Source organism: Carcharodon carcharias, chromosome 3 (assembly GCF_017639515.1).
Source record: "Carcharodon carcharias isolate sCarCar2 chromosome 3, sCarCar2.pri, whole genome shotgun sequence".
Lineage (NCBI taxonomy): Eukaryota > Metazoa > Chordata > Chondrichthyes > Lamniformes > Lamnidae > Carcharodon > Carcharodon carcharias.
Window position 1 is genome coordinate 115,963,129 of NC_054469.1, and position 27,821 is coordinate 115,990,949.

The 27,821-nt window shown below is 42.9% G+C and overlaps 1 protein-coding gene across 1 annotated transcript in view; it reads right to left on the reverse strand.

The window, feature by feature from the left end:
• LOC121276210 (collagen alpha-1(XXVIII) chain-like) overlaps positions 1–27,821 on the reverse strand; it is a 328,458-nt gene that overhangs the window by 300,203 nt on the left and 434 nt on the right. Inside the window, exons 2-5 of the mRNA XM_041184378.1 lie at positions 27,482–27,637; positions 22,985–23,535; positions 3,363–3,383; positions 3,150–3,209 (exon numbers count right to left, since the gene is read on the reverse strand). Coding sequence (XP_041040312.1) covers positions 3,150–3,209; positions 3,363–3,383; positions 22,985–23,535; positions 27,482–27,620 — 771 coding nt within the window. The 5' untranslated portion in view covers positions 27,621–27,637. The remainder of the gene's footprint in view (positions 1–3,149; positions 3,210–3,362; positions 3,384–22,984; positions 23,536–27,481; positions 27,638–27,821) is intronic.

The window sequence follows — 27,821 nt, forward strand, 5'->3', positions numbered from 1 at the left end:
TCTATTATGTTGATTTCATTATTTCTACCTTTTTGCTTAAAGTTTTACCTAAATCTGTCTTTACAATATCGCATAATGTGCCCATTACGATGGCAGTAGAAACACTCGATTCTTTTAAATTGTCGTTCGCCTGAAGGCTGTCTGGTTCCATTTCTGCCATTATCAGTGTGGGTTTTCTCTGTTAAACCATTGCTTTTTGCTGATCTGTTAATGGTGGCTGTTTCCTGCCTTGCCGCAGAGCCCTGTGTTTTCACGACATTTCTAAATGGTGCTTCCTTCCAGATGCAAAAGACGGCGCCATTTCATGCTCCATTGATTGCTTCTGAACCCCTAACTGCGCTTTCCATTGCGAGCGCCAACTCCAATGTCTAATGGCATCTTCATTAATCCCACATACTAATCGGTCTCTTAACATGTCGTTAATCGAAGTTTTGAACTCACAGTGCTCTGTTAGTTGTCTTAAGGCTGCTACATAGCAAGCGACTGTCACTCCAGAGGTGCGACACTTCAAATTAAATTTAAAACATTGCATTGTTACTGAGGGTTTCAGCTGAAAGTGGCTTTTCACAAGACTTATCAATTCATCAAATCTCTTGGAATCTGGGGTGTTGGGTGCCGTTAGACTATGAATTAGGCCGTATGTTTTACTGCCACATGCCGATAGGAGGATCGCTCATTTCTTCACCTCCCCTGATATGTTGTTGGCCAAAAAGAAGAACGTGAGGCGTTCAATATAATGTGACTAGTCATCGGTGGTCTGATCAAATGGTGCGTTATGGCCAAACTGTGGCATACTGGAGCGAGATAACTTCGATCACTATGATGAAGGCTGTACTTACAATTGCCTTGTAAGGTACGGCTGATTTACTTCTGCTGAATTTCTGCAGCTTCCTTTGGTGTCGTCAACTGGTCGTGTTTTGTCTTGTCACCAGTTGTTATGTTCCTTCTGTTGGGTTGTTTTGCTCAGCGAACCAGTTGCACTCCAATCTACTGGTGAGTGAGTTGGTAAACAAAATACTGCAGATGCAGAGACCAATGTAAGATGAAGCACATGCTGTTTATTAACCCAAGTTACAGAGCACCAACACATGCGTGCTTCTCAAACCAGACCCTATTCTAAACTATTGATTAACATTGTAGCCCACGCTACACAGCAATTGGGTAATGCAATCATATGGTAAATCTGCTCTCATTTTCTTAAAGGTGTATTGCACCTCAGATTACCACAGAACCCTACTCCCCCACCAACCCAGAAACCACAAGCACCACAAGCAGATCTGCATGTCATTCTCCCTGCGTGGCGAAGGCCCGACCACTATGTGGTTAATACCAGCAGCAAGAAGCTCTTAATTAGGCAATAATTGCCCACTTATGGGCCTCAATGTGTGGCGGATGGGAAGGCCCTTGAGCAGCTCCCCACCATGGGCTTAATCAAGGTGTAGTTTGGAAGGTGACAGGGTCCCTACCCGCCACTATTCTACCTGATTAATTGTCCTCCCCATCTCCAAATTTGCCAAAGGGAGAGCATAAAATGCCACCCAAATTGTAGCTTCTGTAATTAAATCTTTGGGCTGAATCTTTCCACCCTGCAGAATGGGGACAAAGTGACCTGATGATAGAGTGCAGGAACTTACCACCCCATTGCTGTTGTGGTGGTGGTCATTGCCATTTTGTTGACTCCCTCTGAGTTGAGACCCCAAGAGTCAACAGAGCCCTGATGCCTGTTGGCGGGCAGGCTGAAGACGACTCAAAAGTTAAGTTAGGCTTTATTTCTGAAGAGTCAGGAGGCACAAGTTTGTTCCTCCACGCTCTATAAAACCAGATGTGGACACTGCCACTCCAACACCTGATATTTTGGGTGGGCCAGAGTCAGCAGGCAGCTGGGTGCTCGATTTCTAATGGGACCCCAAAGCTAATTTGGGCCAGACCTCAAACTGAACTGATCTTAGGTAGGGACAATTATTTGTCTGGCCAGTGCATTCTGTTAGCCTGAAGTCTGTTCTGTGGGGAGATGCCACACCCCCACCCCCACCCTTTTAATTAACAGGTTGTACCAAACTCAGCAGTCCCTTTAAAGTGAATATAAAACATCTTTAAGTGATCCTGCCTTTCTTTTGTACATGTCTGTTTAACATTGAACTTAATTCGCATTAGCGGATGTACAAAACAGGTCACATACATCCTCCCTGGAGATGTAACCAGTGATCAAACAAGCAGATTTCTTTTCATTCTTTTCCTTTAGTTTATATTTTTTGGTTGAATTTTGTACTAAAAGGGGTTAACATCAGCACTGGGGTTGAATTGAAACATATTGTTGGACCAGAGTATAAGGAACTTTATTCTCAACATGGCCTATACCATTCTTTTGTTATTTGTTCTAGGGTGTGGGAAAGACCGTGTTTATTGCTTACCCCTAGTTTCCCCTGAAAAGGTCATAGTGGGTTTTCTCCTTAAATCACCGCAATCCCAGTGATTTGTAAAGCAGACCCATGCAAATCTAAAAACATTAGGTTAATGCTCACAAACATTCCTCTCCCATAACGGAAGATATTGATGCAGACAGCAGTGGAGTCTTCAGAAGGCCTGATTCTTTTCACCCTAATCTCATATTCCTCTGGACTTAGCTGAATCGAAACCAAGTTGCCATGAGACAACCTCCCCAAAATGTTTTGTTGCATTTCAAAATCAGATAGAGATGTCACTGTTGGGCTATCCTGCATTGGTATCCAGCCATAACTGCTTTGTTTCAATGTAAGAATGGTAGGGTAGCTGCATTTTTATTTTATCCAAGTTCCTCTATTCGTTTTTGAAAACCCCTCTCTCCTCAGTGTGCAATTCCCCTGGTTTTCTGTACTTAGACATAAGGTTTAGCTATTGATTGGTGCTACGGCTAAATTGTCCTGACACCAACATTTTGGGAACTTTTTTTTGATGTAATTCCACATGTTGAAGAACAGCTGAATTTTCATTTCATGAAGTATGAAACTGGAGTATCCGTTGGCTCCTTGCACCTCCCTTAGGCGTTGGTCAGAAGGGAGAATTGATCAGCAGCAATTCAACAGTAATCAACAACAGTTGATTTAAGTGTAATCTGGCATCATGCTTCAGAAGATAATAAATTCAGCAGCAAAGATTTTAACTATACTTACGGAAGCTCCAGTCTGCCCTCTTTCCCCCTTTTCACAGGTACATGGCTTGGGTTTAGGGCACTGTGTAGAAGTAAAAACAATACATGTGTCCATAGTAACTTAGTGTCTTAAAGTTTCAAAGTTCCAATTTGAGGAATTAATTATTACTCAAGGTAACATCATATGAGCACAAGTCTATAGATAGGATAATGGTAAAACTGATAAAAGACTTACCGCTTGATTGGCAACTTTGAGCTAAATGAAAAGGGAAAGAAAAAAAATATAGGTTTCATTGGTTACTGTATACAATGTATATAATTCTCCAAAATATGTAATGCTGGGTAAGTCAAGTCTTCATACAACTACAAATTATAATTTAATGTTTCGCTGGTTAATATTCATAATCAACTTTTAGATCAACTCTGCCTAATGTTCTGTAAATGGTGACATTATGCTAGGCATAAAATAAACAGGTTAACAACTTCATTAAAATAATAGACAAAGGAATTCATTCAAACAAGTAAAGCGCAAATTTGCTAATATTTGAGCAGGATCATTTATGCTTGAATAATTAATTCATGTAGGTAATGGGCTAAACCCTTGCCAGTGGAATAACATCACTATAAGTAACTTGCATCCCGCCACTGGAGAAAATAGAGATATACAGCAGCTACTGATGATGGTACATTGAGAACTGAGCAATACACCTGTACAGACAGATTAACCTGTTTATTTTATGCACAACATTAGTTAAAGATTATTCACATTCAATACTTTGCATTGGAGATAGTGAGGGTTACTATATGTTAGCTAACAGTAAGTGTTAGAGAAGGAATCAAATGCTTTTGTTGTTACTTAAGCATATTATACTTAAAATAAATTCTAATTTAACAGAGGAAAATAAATTCTTTAAAATAAAATGAATTTTAAGAACAAATTAATATGCTAATCTGATCTTTAGAAGTAACTATGGCTTTTAAACACTAAATAGTAGTTACAAAATGTACTTCAAATACAAAGAGGGGTGATTTCCTCCAATGTGCATTTGCTGCTTGAGGACGGTCTGTTTGGCACTTTCACCCACTACATTAAACCCCCACCTCTCCCCTCTGACCCCACCACCTGCACTGTGACCTATTTTCCTGTGCTAAGGTTCGTTGATTATGTTCGGTGAGCTGTTGACAAGATCGGTGTCATACAAAGGGAGGTATCTCACTGCAGCATCTCAAGGAGATGAGTGTTCTAGTGCAGCTGGTTTCACAATATTTCTGATGGGTGAAAATGGGAAATGCTGTCTTTTAGCTTGGGAAGCTAAAAACAAAAAGGGTTGTTAAAAGTACTCTTGCTGCTGAAACAAAGGTTCTGGTGGAGGGATGGATATGGGATTCCACTTGTCAAATATTTTAAGTGAGATTCTGTACAAAGAGTGTACTGAAGATAGAATATCATTGAACGTTATGTAGATAACTGTTCCTTGTGTGCTAATATAGACACTATGAAAAGTTTCACTAAGAAAAGGTTACACATTGACTTTGCTGGCTTGAAACAAACGCAGAAGAAAAAGGAAATCTATCTCAAAAGGGTGGATGCAAGTCATCAGCTGTCAGATTGTTTGACCGAAAGAAATACATGAACAAATAAACTGTCAGGGGTCTTAGCAGAGGAGTTCCTTACAATGTTATGCTGTGTACAGAATATGAAAATATTTGATTTAATTTGTTTGAAATTTCTGTTGTACATATAAACTAAAAGTTTTGTTTTCAAAGAAAATAATTTTCATCATATGTTAATTGTACTTAATTGTATGCAGGTGGTGAGCATTAACTGGGGATTCGCTGATGCTCTTACAAATAGTAACAGACTAAACTGTGGTTGTTGGGTGAGGAGGTGTATGTTTTTAATCTGTATCTTGTCTTGTTCTTATAATAATATAAAGTAACCAATCACTCACAGGCACATGGGAACATAAAGCCTGAAGACACATCAGAGCTGCAGAGCTATGTGTGTGTGCTCTGCTAAAAAGGCAAAAGTGAAACTAAGACTGGATTGCATGACACTTTCTTTCTAGTGATGTCATGCTGCAATCCCTTAAAGGCATAATACATCATTACTCATTATTTTTAAAGGTATTTTCCCTCTAACAAAGAAGTATACCTACTTACAATACATGTTCATGCTTAGTTACAATTGCATAAGTGTTATGACCGATGCAGTTGGTAAAGCGGAGTTATTTAAAAATCCCAGAGGGAAACTTTAAACAATTGTCATAACCTATCATTTTAAGTGTTATCTTTGAGATGCAACTCCAAATTCAGGAATCAGACCACCAGTTCTCAAGGTTTTACATTAAACTAAATGAAACATTTTATTAATTTATACAAGTTAAAATATATATACACATGGCTACAAATTACTGCTATCATAACTTTTAACAAATTCTCAAACTAATCTCCATTAAGGCAACAGCAATCCATGGACTTAACCAAACACCAGGCAAAGCATTTTCACCGTACGAATTCAAAATGAGGTTCTTTTCACTTTGGTTCCTGCGGAGCCAGTTAGAAGGTTGCAGCTGCCTTTTGATCTCACATTATCTCTGCTCTGTACACCTAAAATGGTTGTCTTGTTATACCTAACATTCCCATTGAATGTTAATTCTCATTGTATCAACAACCTCTGAACTAAACCTCTCTAACAATAAAACCCCTTTCATAGTACCAATTTTGTTAGTAATATAAATATATTGCTTGGTAGCTGTTAGAAAGGTGTTAGTTTTCACCCCACTTCTTGAATGCTCAATTCAAAAAATGCAAATACAGGCTATCCCTTTTACATATCAAAATTGGTACACATCAAAGCACCCAGACTAGCTGGCATTAATCCAATTAAGACACACCCACAAGCTAAATCTCTATTTTAAAAGAAAAAAAATTCCAAAATGTTATATACATTAATAGCTTCATGCGAATAAATGCACAAAACTCATGAATCTATGAGTCTCTAAAGCATAGAGGTAATCCGCTGGTATGCCCGGATCTTGTAATGGGAACCTTGTCAGGAGATTTTTTCAATTGCTTACAGTGATCTGTGGGATTATCATTCTTGTAAATTGACCCTGATTGCATTTGGATCTTGTCCTAGATGCAATAGGACTACACAGTGGTTGAGGAGCTGAAATGGATCTGATTTGTCCTCAGTTGTACTTCATTGTTGCACGTTCATGTGCAATGACTTTGTAAGTTCTGAACAAATCCTTGTCATCTTGGCTGCTTGCCACATACCTTCTGTGGGATCCTGGATGTGAACTTGTTGTCCCAACTCTAAACTTGGTAATTCTGTACATTTTTATCATGCACATTGGTCATCAGCTATTGTAGTTTTACAAGTTGCTCTCTAGTTTCTGAGAGAGTAAATGGGTAAGAGTAGGTAGATTGGTACGCATTGGTTTGCGGAACATGAGCTCTGCTTATGATGGAATAGTTGCACTCAAAGGTATCAGTCTCAGACATAACATGCGACATGTAGATCTTGCATGGTCTGTCTACATTTGAGAATTAGGGATTTCACGATGTGAATCATTTGTCCAGCTAGGCCGTTAGGTCTAAGGTAGCGGGGAGAAGTAGTAGTGTGATTGATATTCCATGGCCAGAATTTTACGTCAGTTGAGTGGGCATATGCCCAACCCAATAGCACATGAAATCGCACGAGAAGATGCCATGCCCGTGTCCTGATGTCATCGCGCTCTTGCACAATATTTCACTCGGTGGTCATGCACGGCAGTTAGAAGTGCACCCGCCGACAATTAAGCCAGCAATTAAGCCCATTAAGGAGTCAATCGAAAAAGTGATTTTACGTGACCTGTCTACTTTTACGGTTGGCGGATGGGCCAATCGCAAAGCGTTTTGCTACAACCTCGATCCAGGGCGGGATAATATAATTTAAAAAGGGTGCATGGGGACAAAGGTTGTTTGAGTTCTGCTGTCAGGTGCTTTGACTCAATTTGACGCATTTTTGCCTTCTCATTTAATTTGTACAGGTCTGCAGCTCCCTGACCCGCCCCAACACCACTGAGCCTTTCTCAGCATGCGTTTCACGCTGGCTGCCCATTAACTGGCCAGCTAGTGTGAAATCGTGTTCAGGGACTGATCATAGTCGGAAGTGCATTTCACATTCGCTTCCGAGCCCACTAATCACCTGCCCAATGAACGCAAGATTCAGGTCCATTTCTCACACATATCCTGAATGGCTTCCCCATAAAAAGCGGACTGTTATCCGTAATGATCTCTCTAGGTACACCAAATAAACTAAAAATAGCACTTAGTATGCATGACAATTGTGATTGACATATTGTGCAATTGTCGAATAATGGAGTACTTGGTAAAGTAGTCAATGATGATGATGAAGTCATTGCCATGGATATGAAAGAGGCCGGATGTGATTTTGGGCCAAGAATGGGTAGGAACTTCATGTGGAATCAATGGTTCTTTGTGTTGACTTCAAAACATACCTCACACTTCTTGATGACGAGTTCAACATCATTGTTCATACCCGGCCAATAGACTGTCTCTCTTACGATTCTTCTCATCTGATCTATGCCCAAATATGAGTGATGAAGTTGTTGAAGAAAATCAAGTTGTAAAGGTTCCTGCCTGCCTTTAAAAATGGCTCTCCGGGGGGATGCCTAGCTCATCCTGATAAGGCCAAAATGGTCTCACATATTTCGCTGAATTGAATCAGGTCGTTGTTCCATGATGGTTTTCCACAGTTTGTGTGTAGAATCTTTCGCTGTTTCTTCATGTAGCTGCTGGCATTTGCATTGCACAAAATCTACCAGATCAGTTGGTAGAATTGCATCTCCTGCAAGTGTAACATTACAGCTTCCTCGATACTGCCAATCTTGTCAAAACATTCTGGATATTTCAATGTTAGGTCATAAACTGAGGTGATAGGAGTAGTTTCTGAGGTTGGTGATGTTTGACTGATTCTATGGATTGTTACTACATGGATGGCATGCCGATAGACCTGAAAACACTGGGCCTTTAGTCTCCACAATGTAGAACATCTGTCACACCCAGAAGGACTGATTGTACTTGATCCCCAGGACTCTGGAGTCTGCACATGGAATTAGTGAACCATTGTACACTGAATATTTTACAGTAGTAGGTTTCATCACAGCCTTCCATGTCTGTGGATACATGTCTTTTAGAATTTGTAGAGATAGTATGTTCACACTTGCCCCCTATGTCAATCTTGACCAATAACCAACTTTCTTAGTGCAGATAATTTTAATCTTGGCAAACGCTTCAGATGGTGAGATGGTATCTATGTTTTCCACAAGATTGATGGTGTGAAACCTGTGTTCACCGCTCATTGCCTCGGCATGTACATTATTGTCATTTTCCGGTTTGTCAATCACCTCACGTATGCGTTTCTGACAGTTGTTGAAGAATATCAAGTTGCAAAGATTCTGGTATGATGACCTGCCTTCCTTTAAAAATGACTCCCCGGGAGATGCCTAGCTCCTCGCGATAAGGCCAAAATGGTCACACATATTCGTGGACATGCTGAATTGAATCAGGCCATCCTTCCATGATATTTTCCCACAGGTTCAGTGTGGAACATTTTGCTGTATCACAGCACAGCATGTACCCTTTTCTCTGCATCTGCTGACGAAGTTATCTATGGATTCTGTAGGCTGTTATCTAAATGACATGAACGCTAGTCGATGAAAATGAAAGTTTAACCTGATTCTGAACCGGTCTTCCAATGTTGTCCATATCATTTGGGGTTCCTTTAGCTCTTCTGTTGTCAATCCTGACATGTTCAGCCTATGTAGACCATCATCCCAATTGCAAGGTAAATTTTTATGGTTTGCTTTTCTGCTTTAGACACGTCTGAATCAAGAAACCATAGCTCTGTATGCTGTTTAAACATTTTGAATTTGGATAGTAAGTCAACTGCATCTCAATTCAAACTGAGGTGTTTAGTGGACATTTTGACAATATCCCTTTGACCTTCCTTCTCCTACAGTACCTGGGGGAGTGTCACTGTAGCCGCTTTTGCGTGCTTTTTTGAAACTCCACCCATTATAATCCCGGCCTTCTCTGGCCCTATTTTTATGACAATTTTTTTTTTTGTTTTTTCCTCTTTGACTCTTCCTTGCTCCCTTGGTCGCTATTGATCCAGCCCACACCTCGGCCACCCACATTTCCCAACTGAGCTAACCTGATGCTGGTCCTCCCAACACCAACTCACTGAACTGACAGGCTATGTGCTGCAATCTCGTCATGAGGGATCCATCTGCTTACCTGCTCTTCATTGGAGCACTGTGTCTTCAAAGTTTAACTATGTAGTCACCACACTGCAATTTCAACACACCAATGCTACAACTCTGTTGCGATCTGATCAAAATGTCAAGGGTCATCAAATGCCAATTGGCATGATCGAAAACTGCTCACCATGTCATACCTGTACTGAATCTTGCTGCCAGGCTGAGCACCATTCATTTAGAAGGAACTACTGCTGCACACCATGTCATGTTTTTATTATGATATAAAGTCACCAATCACTGATAAGGGATTTGGTAAACATGTTGTGGGTTCATTTATTGAGATTAGGCACATGAGAACATTTACAGAAACAAACAGCCAGAGGACACATCAGAGCTGCAGAGCTATGTGTGTGTGCTCTGCTGAAAAAGCAAAAGTGAAACTAAAACTAGATTGCACGACACACTTCCTTTCCATTGATGCCATGCTGCAATCCCTTAAAGGCCTATTGCAACATAACTCTGTAAATAAATGCTTATAAGTGTGTAAAATTTGGTTCAAGTTCTATCCTTCAACGCCTGGCTAACTGCATATAACAGTCCATACCTGTATGTAGCAAGACCTGGATAACATTCAGGCTTGAACTGATAAATAGCAGGTAACATCTGTGTCCCACTAGAGCAGCAAATAACCATCTCCAACAAAAGGCAGCTAAAGCTAATGCTGCAGAGAGTAACAAGAGACTGCAGGTATTATCAAATTAGACTAGCTTTGAAAAGATATTAGGGAGCTAAAAGTTGAGTAAAATAGCTCAGAAATCAAAGACAACAAGCAGGAATGAGAATGGGAAAAACTAAACCGATAGTGCTTAGCTTTTCTGCAGTTAAAGCCTTTGCCTACTTTTGTTATTGCCCCATTTGTTTCAATATTCCTAGTTCTGATGAGCAAATCCTGTCTGAAATGTTAACCTCTCTTGTCTTTTTGTAGATGCTCATGGTCTTACTGTGTTTTTCCATTATTATTTTTTGTTTGTATTTTTAATTTAAACTAAATCAATACAAAAGCATATAGTTTGGTAAAAATGAGCAAGTGACTTGGGTGACTAAGGGTTGGGAGATTATGGAATATATTCACTTCCACTTGCTAGTGTTAGTGAAAGGTCAGAAATGTCTCCACTTTATATTTCATGTACAGAGAAAAATGTACTCTAATGTAGTTCCAAATAACAAATGTAGTTCCAAATAACAAAAGCAAGACATGAGTAACAAATATGTTGAATAAGAATAAAATATTGAAGAATATGGTGATTTTTTTTATGTTAATGCTTCGAATAATAGGAATAAAGTTTTGGAATTATAAAAAGTGACTTGACTAGTGAATATATTATAATTATTGCCATTGCAAAACCAAAGCTGAGATTTTTTTTTTATTCTTTCACACGATGTGTGCATTGCTGTCTAGGCCAACATTTATTGCCCATCCGTAATTCCCCTTGAGAAGGTGGTGGTGAGCTGCCTTCTTGAACTGCTGCAATCCATGTGATGTAGGAACATCCACAGTGCTGTTAGAGGGGGAGGTCCAGGATTTTGACCCAGCGACAGCGAAGGAACATTGATATATTTCCAAGTCAGGATCATATGTGACTTGGAGGGGGAACTTGCAGGTGGTAGTGTCCCGATGCATCTGCTGCCCTTTTACTTCTAAGTGGTGAAGGTCGCGGGTTTGAAAGGTGCTATTGAAGATTCCTTGGTGAATTGCTGTAGTGCACCTTGTAGATAGTACACACTGCTGCACTATGCATCGGTGGTGGGGGCAGTGAATGTTAAAGGTAATGGATGGGCTGCCAATCAAGTGGGCTACTTTAACCTGGATGGTGTCACACTTCTTGAGTGTTGTTAGAGTTCCAATCATGCAGGCAAGTGAAGAGTATGCCATCACACTCCTTTTTGTGCCTTGTAGATGATGGACAGGCTTTGGGGACTCAGGAGTTGAGTTACTCACTGCAGAATGCCCAGCCTCCGACCTGCTCATGTAGTCACAGTATTTACATGGCTAGTCCAGTTCAGTTTCTGGTCAATGGTGACATTCCACGATGTTGAAAATGGGTGATTCAGCGATAGTAATGCAATTGAATGTCAAATGGAGATGGTTAGATTCTCGCTTGTTGGCGATGGTCATTGCCTGGCACTTGTGTGGCATGAATGTTGCTTGCCACTTGTCAGCCAAAGCCTGAATATTGCCCAGGTCTTGCTGCATATGGACACAGACTTCTTCAATATCTGATGGTGCTGAATGGTGTGCGAACATCTGCACTTCTAACTTTATTAGGGAGGGAAGGTAATTGAAGAAGCAGCTTACATTATTTGGGCTTAGTTCACTAACCTTCGGAACTTCTGCAATGATGTCCCGGGGCTGAAATAATTAACCTCGAACAACTACAACCCATCTTCCTTTGCACTAGACATGACTCCAACCAGTGGAGAGGTTTCCCCCTGATTCCCATTCACTTCAGTTTTGCTAGGGCTCTTTGATGCCACACTTGGTCAAATGCGGCGTTGATGTCAAGGACAGTCACTCTCACATCACCTCTTTAATTCAGCTCTTTTGTCCATATTTGGACCAGGGCTGTAATGAGGTCAGGAGCTGAGTGACCCTGGTGGAACCCAAACTGAGCACCAGTGAGCAGGTTATTGCTGTGTAAGTGCCATTTGACAGCACTTTCCATCACTTTGTTGACAGATGGGGTGGTAATTGGCCGGGCTGGATTCATCCTGCTTTTTGTGGACAGGACATACCTGGGCAATTTTCCAGGCTGAGTAGATGCCAGTGTGTAGCTGTATTGAGAAAGCTTGGCTAGGGTCGTGGCAGGTTCTGGGGCACTAGTCTTCAGTACTATTGCTGGAATGTTTTCACAGCCCATAGACTTTGCAGTATCCAGTGCCTTCAAGTGTTTCTTGATATCACAGGGAGTGAATTGGATTGGTTGAAGACTGGCATCTGTGATGCTGGGGACTTCCGGAGGGGTCCGAAATACAATCATCCACTCGGCACTTCTGGCTGAGGACAGTTGCAAATGCTTCAGGCTTATCTTTTGCACTGATGTGCTGGGATCCACCATCAAGGAGGATAAGGATATTTGCAGATCCTCCTCCTCCTGTTAGTTGTTTAGTTGTTCACCACCATTCATAACTGGATATGGCAGGTCTGCAAATAATAGATCTGATCACTTAGCTCTGTCTATCACTTGCTGCTTCTGCTGTTTGGCATGCAAGAAGCCCTGTGCTGTAGCTTCACCAGGTTGACACCTCATTTTTAGGTATGCCTGGTGCTGCTCCTGACATGCCCCCCTGCACTCTTCATTGAACCAGTGTTGATCCCCTGGCTTGATGGTTATGGTAGAGTGGGGGATATGCCAGGCCATGAGGTTACAGATTGTGGTTGGGTACAATTCTGCTGCTGCTGATGTCCCATAGGGTGTCACGGTTGCCCCATTTTGAGCTGCTAGATCTGTCCGAAATCTATTTGAAATTTAGTTAGACACAAATAAATAACAAAACCTCATAAGTGATAACCTCTGGAAAGCTTCCTCAGACATGTGCTGTGCAAGTTACAGAAAAAAAGATAGGAAAATCAATGTTTGGCTGCAGGGATCGTGCATGAGTGAATGTGCAGGGTGCAGAATGTACCCTGGATGGGAAGTTTCAATGTCCTCACCAAGGGTAGCTCAGAAGCACCACTACTGACTGAGTTGGCTGAGCCCCTAATGACTATTTGCTAGATTGGGTCAGCAGCAGGTGAACCAACAGGGCGGGGAAAATCTCATCCTCACCAATCTACCTGTCGCAGATGCAGCTGTCCATGACAGTATTGGTAGGAGTGACCATCGCAGAGTTGTTCTGGAGACAAAGTCTCACCTTCACATTGAGGATAACCTCCATTGTGTTTTGTGGCATGCCCACCGTGCTAAATCAGATAGACTCAAAACAGATCTAGCAACTCAAAATTGGCACCCATGAGGCGCTGCGAGCCATCAGCAGCAGCAGAATTGTATACAACCACCATCTGGCATATTCCCCATTCTACCATTGCCATCAAGCTGGGCGAATCAATCCTGGCTCAATGAAGAATGCAGGAGGACACTCTAGGAGCAGCACCAGGCATACCTGAAAATGAGGTGTCAACCTGGTGAAACTACAACACAGGACTACTGAGGTCCCCAGCATCACAGATGCCAGTCTTCAGCCAATGTAATTCATTCCACGTGGTATCAAGGTACAGCTAAGGGCATTGGATGCCGCAAAAACTATGGAACCTGACAACAATCTGGCAATAGTAGAGAAGACTTATGCTCCAGAACTAGCTGCACCCCTAACCAAGCTGTCCCAATACAACATTGGCATCTACCCGGCAATGTGGAAAATTGCCCAGGTATGTCTTATTCACAAAAAGCAGGACAAATCCAACCCGGTTAATTACTGCCCCATCAGTTTATTTTTTTCCCTTTGTTCTTTAATCGAATGTGGGTATCACTGGCAAGGCCAGCATTTGGTTCCATCCCTAATTGCCCTTGAATTGCATAACTTGCTGTGCCATTTCAGAGGGCAATTAAGAGTTAACCAGGTTGCTGTGGATCTGGAGTCACATATAACTGTCACATGTAACTGTACAAGGCATTGGTGAGACCGCACCTGGAGCACTGTGCACTGTTTTGATCCCCTTACTTGAGGAAGGGTGTAGTTGCTTTGGAGGCGGTTCAGAGGAGGTTCACTAGATTGATTCCAGAGATGCGGGCCTTGTCTTGAGGAGAGGTTGAGCAGTTTAGGCCTATGCTTGCTAGAGTTTAGAAGAATAAGGGAGATCTACTTGAGGTATATAAGATGCTAAAGGGCATAGACAAAGTAGATGTGGAGCGGATGTTTCCCCTTGTGGGGTATTCTAGAATGAGAGGCTATAGTTATAGGCTAAGGGGTGATAGATTTAAATCAGAGATGAGGAGGAATTACTTTTCTCAAAGGATCGTGAATCTGTGGAATTCACTACCTCAGAGTGCAGTGGATGCCGGGATATTGAATAAATTTAAGGAGGTGATAGACAGATTTTTAATTAGTGACAGGTCGAAGGTTATGGGGAGAGAGCGGGAAATTGGAATTGAGGCTGAAATGAGATCAGCCATGATCATATTGAATGGCTGGGCATGCTCGAGGGGCTGAATTGCCTACTCCTGCTCCTAGCTCTTATGTTCTTACCTTCTTAAGTAGGCAAAACCAGGTAAGGACAGCAGATTTCCTTCCATGAAGGACATTAGTGAACCAGATGGGTTTTTCTGAAATTAATGGTGGTTTCATGGCCATCATTACTGAGGTTAGCTTAATATTCCAGATTTTATTAATTGAAATTAAATTCCATCAGCTGCCATGGTGTGATTTGAACCCATGGCCTAAATTTCACACTTGGCATGCGTGCCAACTTGGCAGGCTTGGAAGTGGACATATAATCTGCTCCCGGGCAGGATTGCGTTTCCAACACGATTTCACACTGGGGGGTCAATTAAGGGCTGCCCAGCATGAAACGCATAATCTCTTTGGAAGGGTCAGGTGGGGGTGGGAGCCTGTCCAGCGCCGGGCCCAATGGCAATCCGGTGGGGGATTTAAAAGCAGCAGGGGCAGCTCCCTGAAGGCTGCCTGTGGGCACTTTGTAGCTTTGTAGTTGTTTGACAAAACTTTTTTAAGCAGTAACATCATCTGCAGCTGCTGGGCATGCCAGGCGGGAGGGTAAGTCCTGTGGGCACTTGGCCCCCCAGTTCTTGGGTGAGTGCCTGGGAATCCTGTGGAAGGGATCAGTGCCAGGCAGGACATCCTCATCCCCAGGGATGGCAAGAGGAGGACATTGCACCTGACCAAGAAAGCATGAGCAGAACTGGCAGCCCAGCGGCCATGATGTTATGCAGCACACATGGGTACAGTGCTGCAAAAGGTTCAATGATCTGCTGCGCTCAGCAAAGGTGAGTACTGAGTTGGCATGGATCTGTGTGGGGAAGTGTTAACGGCTGGCCGTTCCCCCCATGGTGCTCAGGGATGTAAGAGTCAGAGTGCCAACAGTCAATGGCATCAGTGCCAGCTAAGGCAGTGAGCTTTGGCTGCTTGGCCTGATGGTTTTGAGCATTGAGGGCCATGACTCAGATGTGCCTTGCAAGGGGTTGGCGCCACAGGTACAGAGTGGACGAATCAATGCTCCTCTGTCCTTTTGGGAGAAGAGAAGCCATAACAACATCGAGAGGTCAAGGACAGGCAGAGGCCCCCAAAGCTGCTCATATTGACGAGGAACAAAACGGATGCCCTGAAGATCGAGTGCCATTGCCCGGTTCAGTCCACTGGTTGTGGGGAGGCATGGGTCTCTGGCGAAGGTAAGAGTGCTGTGCACAGATGTGAGAATGCCAGAGTGTGTAAACATTGTTGTCTCATCTGTAATGGGAACCTCAAACCTGGAGTCCCCATTGTTCATTAAAAGACAATTGCCCCATGGTGCAGATCACCATTGTCTCACCAGCCTGTCTAGCATGCACAGTGACAGTGTGATGCCTAATACTAATGACATGTTATTTTCCTCTAGTAGAATCGCCATCCAGCAAACGATTGCAGGGCCCCGATGAGCCACCCTTAACGACGGAGAACCAGTAGCCATCAAATGCATCTGTGTCACACCCCCCCTCTCTGCACCAGGCACCAGCGCAGATACCAGAACCTTGGTGGGCATTAGATCCTCAGCTATAATGTTGGTGCATAGCAGTGAGGGCATGGCGCACTCGCATGAGGAGAAGATGGAGGCAGAGTGTGTCCAGGGCGCCGGCAGTCAGAGGACTGCTGGAGACCAAGACCATGCTGGGTTTGAGGCAGTTGATGAGACTTTGGAGTCATCCACTAGGTGGCAAAAGCTGGATGTCCAGCACGATGCCCAGGCGGATCTGGTGGAGATTCCAGAGGGTCTGTGTGCCATGGTCTTTGTCATGGAGAAGTCCATGTGGATCATGAGTACTACGTTAACCATCAGCACCAAGCACACTGCCTGCTCCATTGAGAGAGTGGCCACTTTCATGGAGCGGCAGCTCCAGGAACAGAAGCAGGAGTTCCTGGGGTTGCACTTGGACCTGCAAGCACTCACTTGGGCAATGACCTCAGGATGTCACTTCCAGGGTGAGAGATGGATGAGGCACCTAGTAGCTCTGCTAGGTGCCCATCCATCAATGGCAAGCAGGGAGGTCCAGACCGACCTCACGTTGGTGCATGAGCTGCTTGTCATCTCTGGGGGCTCCTCTCAGAGTGTTCAGGATGATGGCAGCAGCTCCTCCTCCCCTCTGACAATGACAGTGACATCTGATGAGGCCGCAATGACTGAGGGGTGTCCAACTGGCTGCTCCCTCCAAGGCAAGGCCTGTACAGGCTCCACTGGCCAGAGGATGACTGCCAAGGTCATCAAGGCCAACAGGATAACAGAGTCAGCAGGCTGCCTCCAATGCCACTGCCAGTGGCGGGGGGGTGGGGGGGGGGGGGGGGGGGGGGGGGGGGGTGGCGGCGGTGGGGGGGGGGGGGGTGTCACAAAGATACAGCACTCGCAAAAGTCGTTTAAAGCACCATGAGCACAAGAGGGACTGTTCACAGGTGATCATCTGTTCTGCCATGTTTTGTTAATTTGTTTACTGATGTGACCATTAACACCTTATATTGTTAAGTTCATTTTCGGAGTGCCAACATTATATAATTTTTGCTTTTGTGTTAATTGTCTAAGTATGCCTCACTTGTTTTATAGTTACGGGGCACGCCAATATCTTATGCTGGATGTGAGTTGCTCTAAACTTTATTTCACAGGTACTGAATGGACTTTGAGTTCAATGGAATGGATCATTTCAAACATTCGGTCAGGAGGCAGCACCCCTGACATGAGGTGGAAGCAACGTTGGCAGCCTAGCTGAAGGAGAGTTGGACCAAGGCCTCCCTGGCATCTCTGCCTCCATGAAGTTTCTAGAGGTCTGCCTCCACATCCCCACTGTGTTTTGCCCTGGGCTCCTCTTCCGATTGACCACTGGAGTTATCATCTGTGGCCTGTGGAGCTGCCCCAAGATTCTCTTTCTCCAATGGGTTCCCCCTTGCCAGAGCCAGATTGTGGGGAGCGCAGCATGCAACCACTATCAATGCCACCTGCTCCCTGAACAGTCCAGTCATCTGAATCTCACCTTCAGCAGGCCTATGGTCCTCTCAATCACTGCCCTTGTGGAGGCAAGACCTCTAGACCTATACCTCTGCTCTGCCTCTATCCTTGAGTGCCGGAGAGCGGTCATAAGCCACTTTTTCAATGGATAGTCCTTGTCACCCAGGGGCCATCCATCCAGTCGAGCTGGGGCCATGAACAGCCTTGGCATCTGATTGGCGGAGGATATATCTGTCATGGGAACTGCCAGGGTACCTTACACAGACTTGCAGAAGCTGCATCCTGTGATCACACACTATCTATACATTCATGGAGTGGAAGCCCTTTCTGTTGACGAAGGCACCGGGCTCACCCACTGGCACCTTGATGGCCATGTTTGTGCAGTCTATTGCACCCCGGACACGGGGCAAGCCAGCAATGGCCACGAAGCCTCTGGTTCACTCAGCCTGGCTGGCCTCATCCATTCAGAAGTGCACAAAAGTCATGACCTGCCTGAACAGAGCGCCAGTCACCAGCTTCACCCAACTGTGGACAGCTGATAGGGACACTTCACACAGATCCCCCACTGATCACTGAAAAGAGCCAGAGGTATAGAAGCTGAAGGCCACCATGACCTTCAGAGCCACTGGCTTGTGGTGGCCACCCACACAATTGGAGGTGATCTCTGGCCCAATCATCTGACAAATGGAGGTCACAGTCTCTCTGGAGAGATGGAGTCTCCTTCGCACCGTACCTCTGACATTTTGAGGTTGTTGCACCGCTGCCTGTACACTCTGGCAGTTGGATGGTGGCATCTTCTGCAGCCCCTTCTGCCTTGGACTCCCTCCTGGCCTTGTTGTGCCTGCACCTCTCCTCCCACAGATCGCTCCTTTGGATGCCGCCAACAGACACCTGGCCTCCTCTCCCTTCTGCCCCTCTCTTCCTCCTCAGAGGAGCTGCCACCAGTGAAGTACACAATCCTCATTACCAGAGAAACAGAAGGCTGTCTGGTGACTGGAAGGGTCCACATAGTATAAATCCTCTAGGGGCCTTGGAGACACCAATGAGTCATGAAATGAAGGCTAGCAATGCAAAGGCTAAGCTCAAAACGGAGATAAAGCTGCCAAGTTTCACTAAGCAACCAGCAGCAAACAATCTCCTAAACTCCTCACTACTCAATGCATCAGACCCTTTTTATCTCACCCTTAGATGCCAATTCGTTAAAAACGGGCTGCCTGCCTGCCCATTTTGCCCATCTGACGAGCAAGAAATCACACGGGCAACATAAAATAGTGGACAACAGGTTTTTTTAATGGCCTTAATTGGCCTTTCATTGTTGGCGAGCATGGCTCCAACTCTTGCGTGCACCTACTGACCTCAATATTGCTCATGTGCGCAATGACATCAGGACACACTCCCAATGTCATTTCCCGCAATTTTACTTGCATTCAGGTTGGGCACACACCCGACCTTCAACAATAAATTCAGGCCCATATTTCCAGACCATTAGCCTAGGATTACTAAGCAGCATTACCACCACACCACTGTCTCCTCTAGTCTACTCTCAATCATCAGCAAAGTGATGGTAGGTGTTGTTGACAGTGCTATCAAACTTACTCAGCAAGCACCTGTATGCTGATGCTCAGTCTGAGTTTCACCAGGGAAACTCAGCTCCTGACCTAACTTAAGAAGGAAAAGAGTAAATATAGTGAGTGTTGGTCCTTTAGAGAGTGACAATGGAGAGTTAATAGTAGATAATATGGAAATGACGGAAGAAAATAATAAATATTTTGCTTCTGTATTCACTCTCGAGGATACAAAAAACATTTCAGTAATAGCTGCAAATCAGGAGGTGAACACGAGAAAGGAATTTGGTGAAATCAAAATCTCTAGGGAAATGGTACTGAGCAAACTAAAGGAGCTGCAGGCTGGCAAGTCTCTGGGTCCCGATGGACTACAGCCTAGGGTCTTAAAAGAGATGGTTAATGAGGTAGTCGATGCGCTGGTATTAATTTTCCAAAATTCGCTAGATTCTGAAAAGGTTCCATCAGATTGGAAAGTAGCAAATGTAACCCCTCTATTCAAGAAGGCAGAAAACAGGAAACTATAGGCCAACATTACCACTACACCACCATCTCCTCTAGTCTACCCTCAATCATTAGCAAAGTGAAACTTTAAGCCAGTTAGCTTGACATCTGTCATGGGGAAATTGTTAGAATCAATCATTAAGGAGATTATAGCTGGGCACTTAGGAGAGCTCAAGGCAATCGGGAAGAGTCAGCATGGTTTTGTGAAAGGAAAAGCATGTTTAACCAATTTATTGGAGTTTTTTGAAGGTGTAACATGTGCAGTGGATAAAGGAGAGCCTGTAGACATACTGTACTTGGACTTCCAGAAGGCATTTGATAAGGTGCCAGATCAAAGATTATTATGGAAAATAAAAGCGCATGGTGTAGAGGGTAACATATTAGACTGGCCAGCTGGCAAAAAGCAGAGGGTATGCATAAATGGGTCTTCTTCTGATTGGCCGGACGTGACGAGTGGCATCCCACAGGGGTCTGCACTGGGGCCTCAACTTTTTACAATTTACATCAATGACTTAGACAAGGGGAGTGAAGACATCATAGCTAAATTTGCAAATGACACAAAGATAAATAGGAAGGTATGCTGTGAAGAGGACATGAGGAGGTTGCAGATATATATAGACAGGCAGAGTGAGTGGGCAAAGATCTGGCAAATCGAGTTTAATGTGGGAAAATATGTAATTCTTCACTTTGGAAGGAAGAACAAAAAAGCAGGGTATTACTTAAATGGAGAACGGTTGCATAAATCTGAGGTGCAGAGAGAACTAGGTGTTCTAGTACATGAGTCACAAAAAGTTAGTATGCAGGTACAGCAAGTAATTAAGAAGGATAATGGAATGCTATCCTTTATCATGAGCGGGATTGAACATAAAGGTAAGGATGTTATGCTTCAGTTATGCAGGGCATTGGTGAGACCACAACTCAAATATTGTGTGCAGATTTGGTCTCCTTATTTAAGGAAGGATGTAAGTGCATTGGAGGCAGTTCAAGGGAGGTTTACTAGTTGATACCTGGAATGAGTGGGTTGCCTAATGAGGAAAGGTTGGACAGACTGAGCTTGTTTCCACTAGAGTTTAGAAGAGTGAGAGGTGATTTGATTGATGTATACAAGATCTTGAACGGCCTTGACAAAGTGGACATCGAAAGGATGTTTCCCCTCGTGGGTGAGAACAGAACTACGGGGCACTGTTTTAAAATTAGGGGTCGCCCTTTTTAGGACAAAGATGAGGAGAATTTTTTTCTCTAAGAAGGTTGGGCAATTTTGGAACTCTCTGCCTCAGATGGTGGTAGAGGCGGGTCATTGAATATTTTTAAGACAGAGATAGATTCTTGTTAGGCAAGAGAATCAAAGGTTATCAGGGTTAGATGGGAAATCGAACACAAGAAGATCAGCCATGATCTTATTGAATGGCGAAGCAGGCTCGAGGGGCCAAATGGTCTACTTCTGTTCCTATTTCTTATGTTCCTATGTTCTTATAACCTCATTACAGCCTTGATCCAAACATGGACAAAAGAGCTGAACTCTAGTGGTGCTGTGATTGTGACTGCCCTGGCATCAAGGAGCCCCTGAAAAGCTGAAGTCAATGGGAATCAACAGGAAACTGTCCACTGGCTGGAGTCATATCTAGCACAAAGGAAGATGGATGTGGTTGTTGGAGGTCAATCATCTCAGCTCCAGGACATCATTGCAGGGGTTCCTCAGGGTAGTGTCCTAGGCCCAACCATCTTCAGCTGCTTCATCAATGACCTCCTCTCTGTCATAAGGTCAGAAGTGTGGATGTTCGTTGATGTTTGCACAATTTTCAGCACCATTTGTGACTTTCATATACTGAAGCAGTCAGTATTAGTGTGCAGCAAGACCCAGACAACATTCAGACTTGAGCTGATAAGTAGAAAGTAACAGTTGCACCGTAAAAGTGACAGGCAACGACCATCTCTAACGAACACTCCCGACACAAAAATATGGTGGACTAGGGCTCTCTTAAAAGGACATGGGTCTGCTGGGTTAGGAAGTTTCCCAACTTGACCTTCCCACCTCCTCCACAAAAATCTGGCCCATCGATATCAATGTTAACCTCACAACAGACAAGCAAGGGTCCGGGGTGGGAATTTAAAACATAAAGACAGGGAGTGCACCCACAACTTGAAGCATGCACACCAGTGCCATTTTCTTCTCTTTTCTCATCCATGCCCTTAAGCCCCAATCTTTCACATTCCTACTACCACCACCTCACCTCCCCCACCACCACCACTGCTTGCAGGGACCTGCTTCCAGAAATTCTTGGCTACAGCCTTCTGCCACTGGTTTTCCTTCCTAGCAACCGGTCATCTTTCTAATTTGGCCATTTGCCGGGTGAAAAACAGAACAAAACTATTTTAATAAAGTCCTACCATTGAAAACAGGAATACAACATCCTAGCCTTGTCAAGATTTCTCTGCTGTACCATGGTCTCTGCACTCTCCCTAAATATCAGGGCCATCATTTCTTGAAAGTGCAGGTCAATAAAGCCATAGAAAGGCATTTTGGGTATTATGAAAAGGAGTATAGAGAACAAGAATAAAAAAAGTAATACTAAATTGGTTAGGTCAGTGAAAATATTGTGTATTTTGAAGGTCCAATTATAGAAAGGCCATTGAAGTCGCAGAGAAAATATAATACAGATTTACCAGGATGATACCAGGGATGGGATATCATATAATTGTGATGAGACACTTGAGAAACTTGGGACTATTTCCATGACACTAGATAAAGCTAAGCTGAGATATAATCAGGGTTTTTAAATTTTGGTGGCCTTTGTTAGAATGAATAAGAAAATATTGTTTCTTCTGGCTGGTGAGTCAATAATGAGAGGTCATTGCTTTAAAATTGCCATTAAGAGAAAGAGAAGTGAGGTTATGAGAAATGTTTGTCCATGGCAGATTGTTGGAGCATGAGTGACTTTCCATAGGGAATGGTTGAGGCAGAGACCACATGTCTTTTAAAGGGTAATTGCATGAACACTTGAAGTAGATACAAGGCTATGAGCAAAGGGTGGGGTGAAGAAAGGAGTTCTGTATTGTTCTAGCAAACGTCAATGCTGGTTTTTTGAACAAGGTAGTAAATGTGTGGTGTAAAGATCTATGAAATCTAGCTATGGTAAGTAGCAGAGATTAAATGCAGCATAAATGCCTAACATTGAAGGCATCAGATTCCTAAACCAGCAAAGCATGAATTTGTATATCTAATAGACATTGTCATTAGGATTCATGCAAGATAATTCTTACAGTCCAGTTTCAAATTAAAGTACTAGCAGTGTAAATTATAAGTAAGTGTCCTACTTACCACTTCATGGAGAATATTGTTTGTGAGATTGGTATCTGATATGCTGTGGACAAATTGTGAAGATGGAGTGCTTGCCACAGCTGACAATTCTGCAGAAATGCGTGGAGGTCCAATAGAAAACAAGAAAATGCCATATTCCTTAGCATTGGCTGCAACATCTCGAAGGTTTGGATTGCGGGGATGATTCACCCCATCTGTCATCAAAATGGCTATCTTCACACTGTTCTGCTTTGCCTCAGTCTGGAAGAGCTGAGTCGCATTTCCTATAGCGTAGGAAGTGTATGTGCCATGCCCTATGTAATCCATGGATTGTACACGATTCTTGAATAGATCAAACCCTTGCCAGTCCCGGAAAGTGTGGTCCATTTTGACAGAGCTACTGTACTGTAGAACAGCCATTCTCCAATCTAGATCCTGTGTTTCTGTTTGCTCAGACTGCAAAGCTTTTTCAGTGAATTCAACTACAAATTGTTTCTCTTTATCAAACAAAAAGTTTTTGGCGCTTTCAGAGCTGTCCAAGATGAAAGCAACTTCTATGGTGCAGCTGGGATCTAAAAACAACAACAAAATATTCTTATGAATGCACATCATCATTCATCCTTTCACTTGACTATCAAAATTAAAAATTTTGTATGAAATTTGCTGTTTGACTTTTTTTCAGAATATACAATTGCCTAAGCGGCCCTGCTGCCCAATTTTCTCAGTAATTTAAAACTCACTTTTACCCTTTGGAACTCCAGGTCACCAGGTTTTGTACATTTTTATTGAATGGGGATTGAAAGAGTGATGCAACAAATAGAAATACTATGGTTGGAGATTATACTTAACATATTATAGAAACATTGCACAATTATTTTGATGTAGTTATGATTAGATCCATTCACACATGTGTTGAATGTTTCCAGCAAGTCAGTGAAATCAGAGTAACTATTATTTTGTTTGTGGAGAGAAAAACAGAGTTAATGTTGCAAGTCATATGTTTCGAGTCATAATGAGAGGTCAACTCGAAAGGTTAACTCAGTTTTTCTCTCCACAGATGCTGTTAGACCTGCTGAGTTTTTCCAGCATTTTCTGTTTTTGTTTCAGATTTCCAGCATACACAGTATTTTACTTTTATCTATTATTTCATCTGTGCCTTCAGCTGCATAGCCTTAAGTTCTGGAATTCCCTTCATATTCTCCTCCAGTTCTCTACCTCCCTGTCCTCCTGCAAGAGCCTCCTTAAAACCTACCTCTTTGACCATTTGTCTAACATCGCCTTATGTGGTCTAGTGTAAAATTTGGTTTGCTGAAGCTCTTGCAAAGCTTCTCGAGATGATTTATTATGTTAAAGGCATGATATAAATGCAAGTTATTGTATTTATAATTTGATATTTAATCCTCATGATAGAGAATCTCAAAATGAGGATGTAAATGATGATGACATAGGGATCAAAGCTGCAGCAAAGACAAAAATAAGATTTAAAAAACCCCAGAGCAGAATGCTTCGTAAGATTTGCAGCATTTTGGAAAGAGGAAAAACAGTCAAAATATCAAGTCAGTGACCTTTCATCATAACGCAGTCATCAACCTGAAGCATAAATTCTGTTTCTCCCTCCATGGATACTGCCAGACCTGCTGAGAATTTCCAGCATTTTTTGCTTTTATTCCAAAAAAGATCTGATAAATAGCATTTGGGCTGGATATTCATGTCGGAATAGGGAATTGGGAGATGGAACTAATCGTGCCATTACAATTCCACCTCAGTCTTGAGACTGTCAACAGGCAGAGATTTCTGGGGGTCCAGGCAGTAAGTGGCCTGGAGTTGAGCCTGCCACCAAGCAGGCCAAATCCAGAGTGGGTAGATTAAAAGACCTGCCTCCATTCCAAAACAGCCTTGGCCTGATGCTTACAAGGCAATCTGCAGCTCACTTATATACTGTTGAACCTTCTGGCCACTTTAACCACCACCCCCCCCAACCCCACATTTTAACCACCCCCTTACCACACCACCTTTACCCCCATCACCCTCACCCATTATCTACTTAAAGAACAGAACTCGCAAGCCCTATTATAACAGCAGGAAGCTATTGAATAGCCCATAAAAATCCACGTGTAAACAAGCCAACTCTTCAGAGCAGCTGTATAAACAATGTGAAGCACTTGTAAAATGATTAAGCAGTTGTACTGCGGCCATAAAACTCCTGGAGTAAACAAAGAGACTTCAAAACTGGTACCTTAACAGATGTCTATACAAAACAGTAATGGGGAAAGATGAAACATTAACACTTAAGATTTTTCCATATTTACACAATGTTGATCTTTTACTTGACAGCTTGCCAGTTGGCAGAACCAACAATCTGGCAAATACATTAAGGGGTAGTTACATCTTCCAATCATAGCGCTGTCTCAACTTACTGAACAAAGACGCAACTCATGCTATAGTATTTAATCCCGTATTGTAAAGGATGAAATACCATTTTACTTACATTTTAAACTCTTCCAATCCATGGTTCACACTTCCATGCAGCTGGCATAAAACTCCACAGCTGCTAAGGTCCAGCTGCCTCCATGAAATGTTTTAAAAAATGTACCTGGGGTGGGCTCTCAGTGAGCCCACGAAGTCATCAGTTCCATTCTTCATCGGAGCAAGCGAGTTCCGGGGCCCACTTCCTTCTCGAGCCTCGCAAGAATTGTCGAGGGCGGGAACAGAGACAGGATCTCCAGCCACCCTGCTCGGCAGCTCTTTTTTTTCAGCCCTGCCTCCATTTGGTCCCATTGGGACCATGAAAATCCAGCCCCTGGTGCATTATAGGCACTAAGCTGAAACTAAATTGGTTCTATGGTTAAGTCAGTTATGCAGGAAGCAATGCTACCTCAGTTGTGTTGCTTTCTTTTATCATTTGCCTTTTTTTTCAAATGCCTTGCAAGCTATTTCCTGGACAACATCCAAAATATTATTTTCCAGCCAATTTTCAGAAAACAGCTACAGTACTTGAATCACACACTTCAATTGTCCCTGTTCTTTGCATTCAAGTTTTCCTTCTATTTGCTTAACAGCAATCTAATTATAAATTTCAGTTGGAATGGAGCTATAGAGAATTTTCCTGAGTCCAGCTTTTGGCTGAACTGCAAGAAACGTTGCATCATGACAATCATTTAGCATTTTTTTGTTCAATTTTCACCTTTTTCTAATATACTGAAATCCATACCATTAAGATTAACCATCAGCCCCAAACAGATTTATATATGCTTGCTAACACATCCCGAAAATTACTGTGTAAAAATGCTTAACAGGTGTATGACATTATTTTGTCAATCATTTTGACAGAGATCATTTATGGCCTCAGTTGAAATTGAAGACAAAACCGTGTAATTAAAATACTACAAGCATTCTTAAACTAATGTCACATGAAGTCAGCTCTGGCTACGTTCATACATTCCAGCACTTACGACATTTCAAATTACACAAGTAAGAAGGCCTCTGGTATGTTGGATATTCTGTCAAAAACTGATTTTACCATTCCAGTGTCCTTAGGTCTCATTTGTGGGTGGCTGCGATAAACAGTCGTTTCGCTGTGGGAGAAGGTAAGCGTAAGGCAGAGAATCGATCCTGCAGCGACCGTTTACACTGAGTGACCCCAAAATAAAAATACCCGGGCATAAAGGTACTGGACAGTGGACTAGACGAGTTGAAAATTGGACTGTTTGGTGTAAACCCGGACAAACAGCCATAGTACCATTTGCCTTAACAACCTGTGCACCACATTCACTGATAGTTTATACTCGCGGCTCTGTGTATCAATTAATATATGTTAGCTATGTACCCGTAACCTTTCAAAAATGGGTTTCAAAACTGAATCTTCATCTACAGGATCACATTGAACTAATAATTTCTGCATAATAAATCAAAGAATTTTAATCCTTCTGTCTACTTTCCTGGCCATTTTATGTTTTTTACATTTATTGTGATGTTTCAGGCTGTCATTTTGGGCACAAGCTACAAATCCCCTGCGCACCAAGCCTGCTGTTTAAAGTGCAGCCCTTTCACTCCACGTTAATGGGTAGGCAGAGATAAATACAAAAAAACTTTCGGATGCTGGAAATCCAAAACAAAAACAGAAATACCTGGAAAAACTCAGCAGGTCTGGCAGCATCGGCGGAGAAGAGCAGAGTTGACGTTTCGAGTCCTCATGATCTTTCAACAGAACTAGCTCTTTTCTTCTCCACTGATGCTGCCAGACCTGCTCAGTTTTTCCAGGTAATTCTGTTTTTGACCCGTATTTAGATGTCGTCTTTTACGAACCCAGAAAGTCCAAAAGCACTTCACAGTCAATGATGTGCTTTTGAAATGTAGGCACTGTTCCAATGTAAGAAACGCTTACAATCTTAACTTCTAATGTTACTTGAAGTTGAAACACATCCAGTAATATCACAACTTTTATTAAGAAAACAAAATAGAGAAATACTCTCGAACCAATAACAGAAAGATATGTAAACTTGTATGATTTTGCCATACTTGGAGCCTGGTCCAGTTGTTGGATAAGTGATCCGTGTTTTCTTCCCTTCTTTCTACCTAGTCGGCTGCGATTTTCAGTGGTCGCCAAAGCCACAAATGCAAGAAGCAAAGCGACCAATCTCACAAATCCAGCTGTCATCTTCTCAGCGCCGTCACCTATCATCGAACAAACAGAAAACCGTGAGCACCGTTGTGTCAAAAGTTCAATTCACACTCCGACCTGCAGTACTTTACCCCAGCCGTGTCCCTCTGAACTGAACAAAACGATGTGTAAATACCAATGAACGGATGAAGCTTCATTACTTTTAATATTGAGCAACTGGTATCCAGTAGATATCAC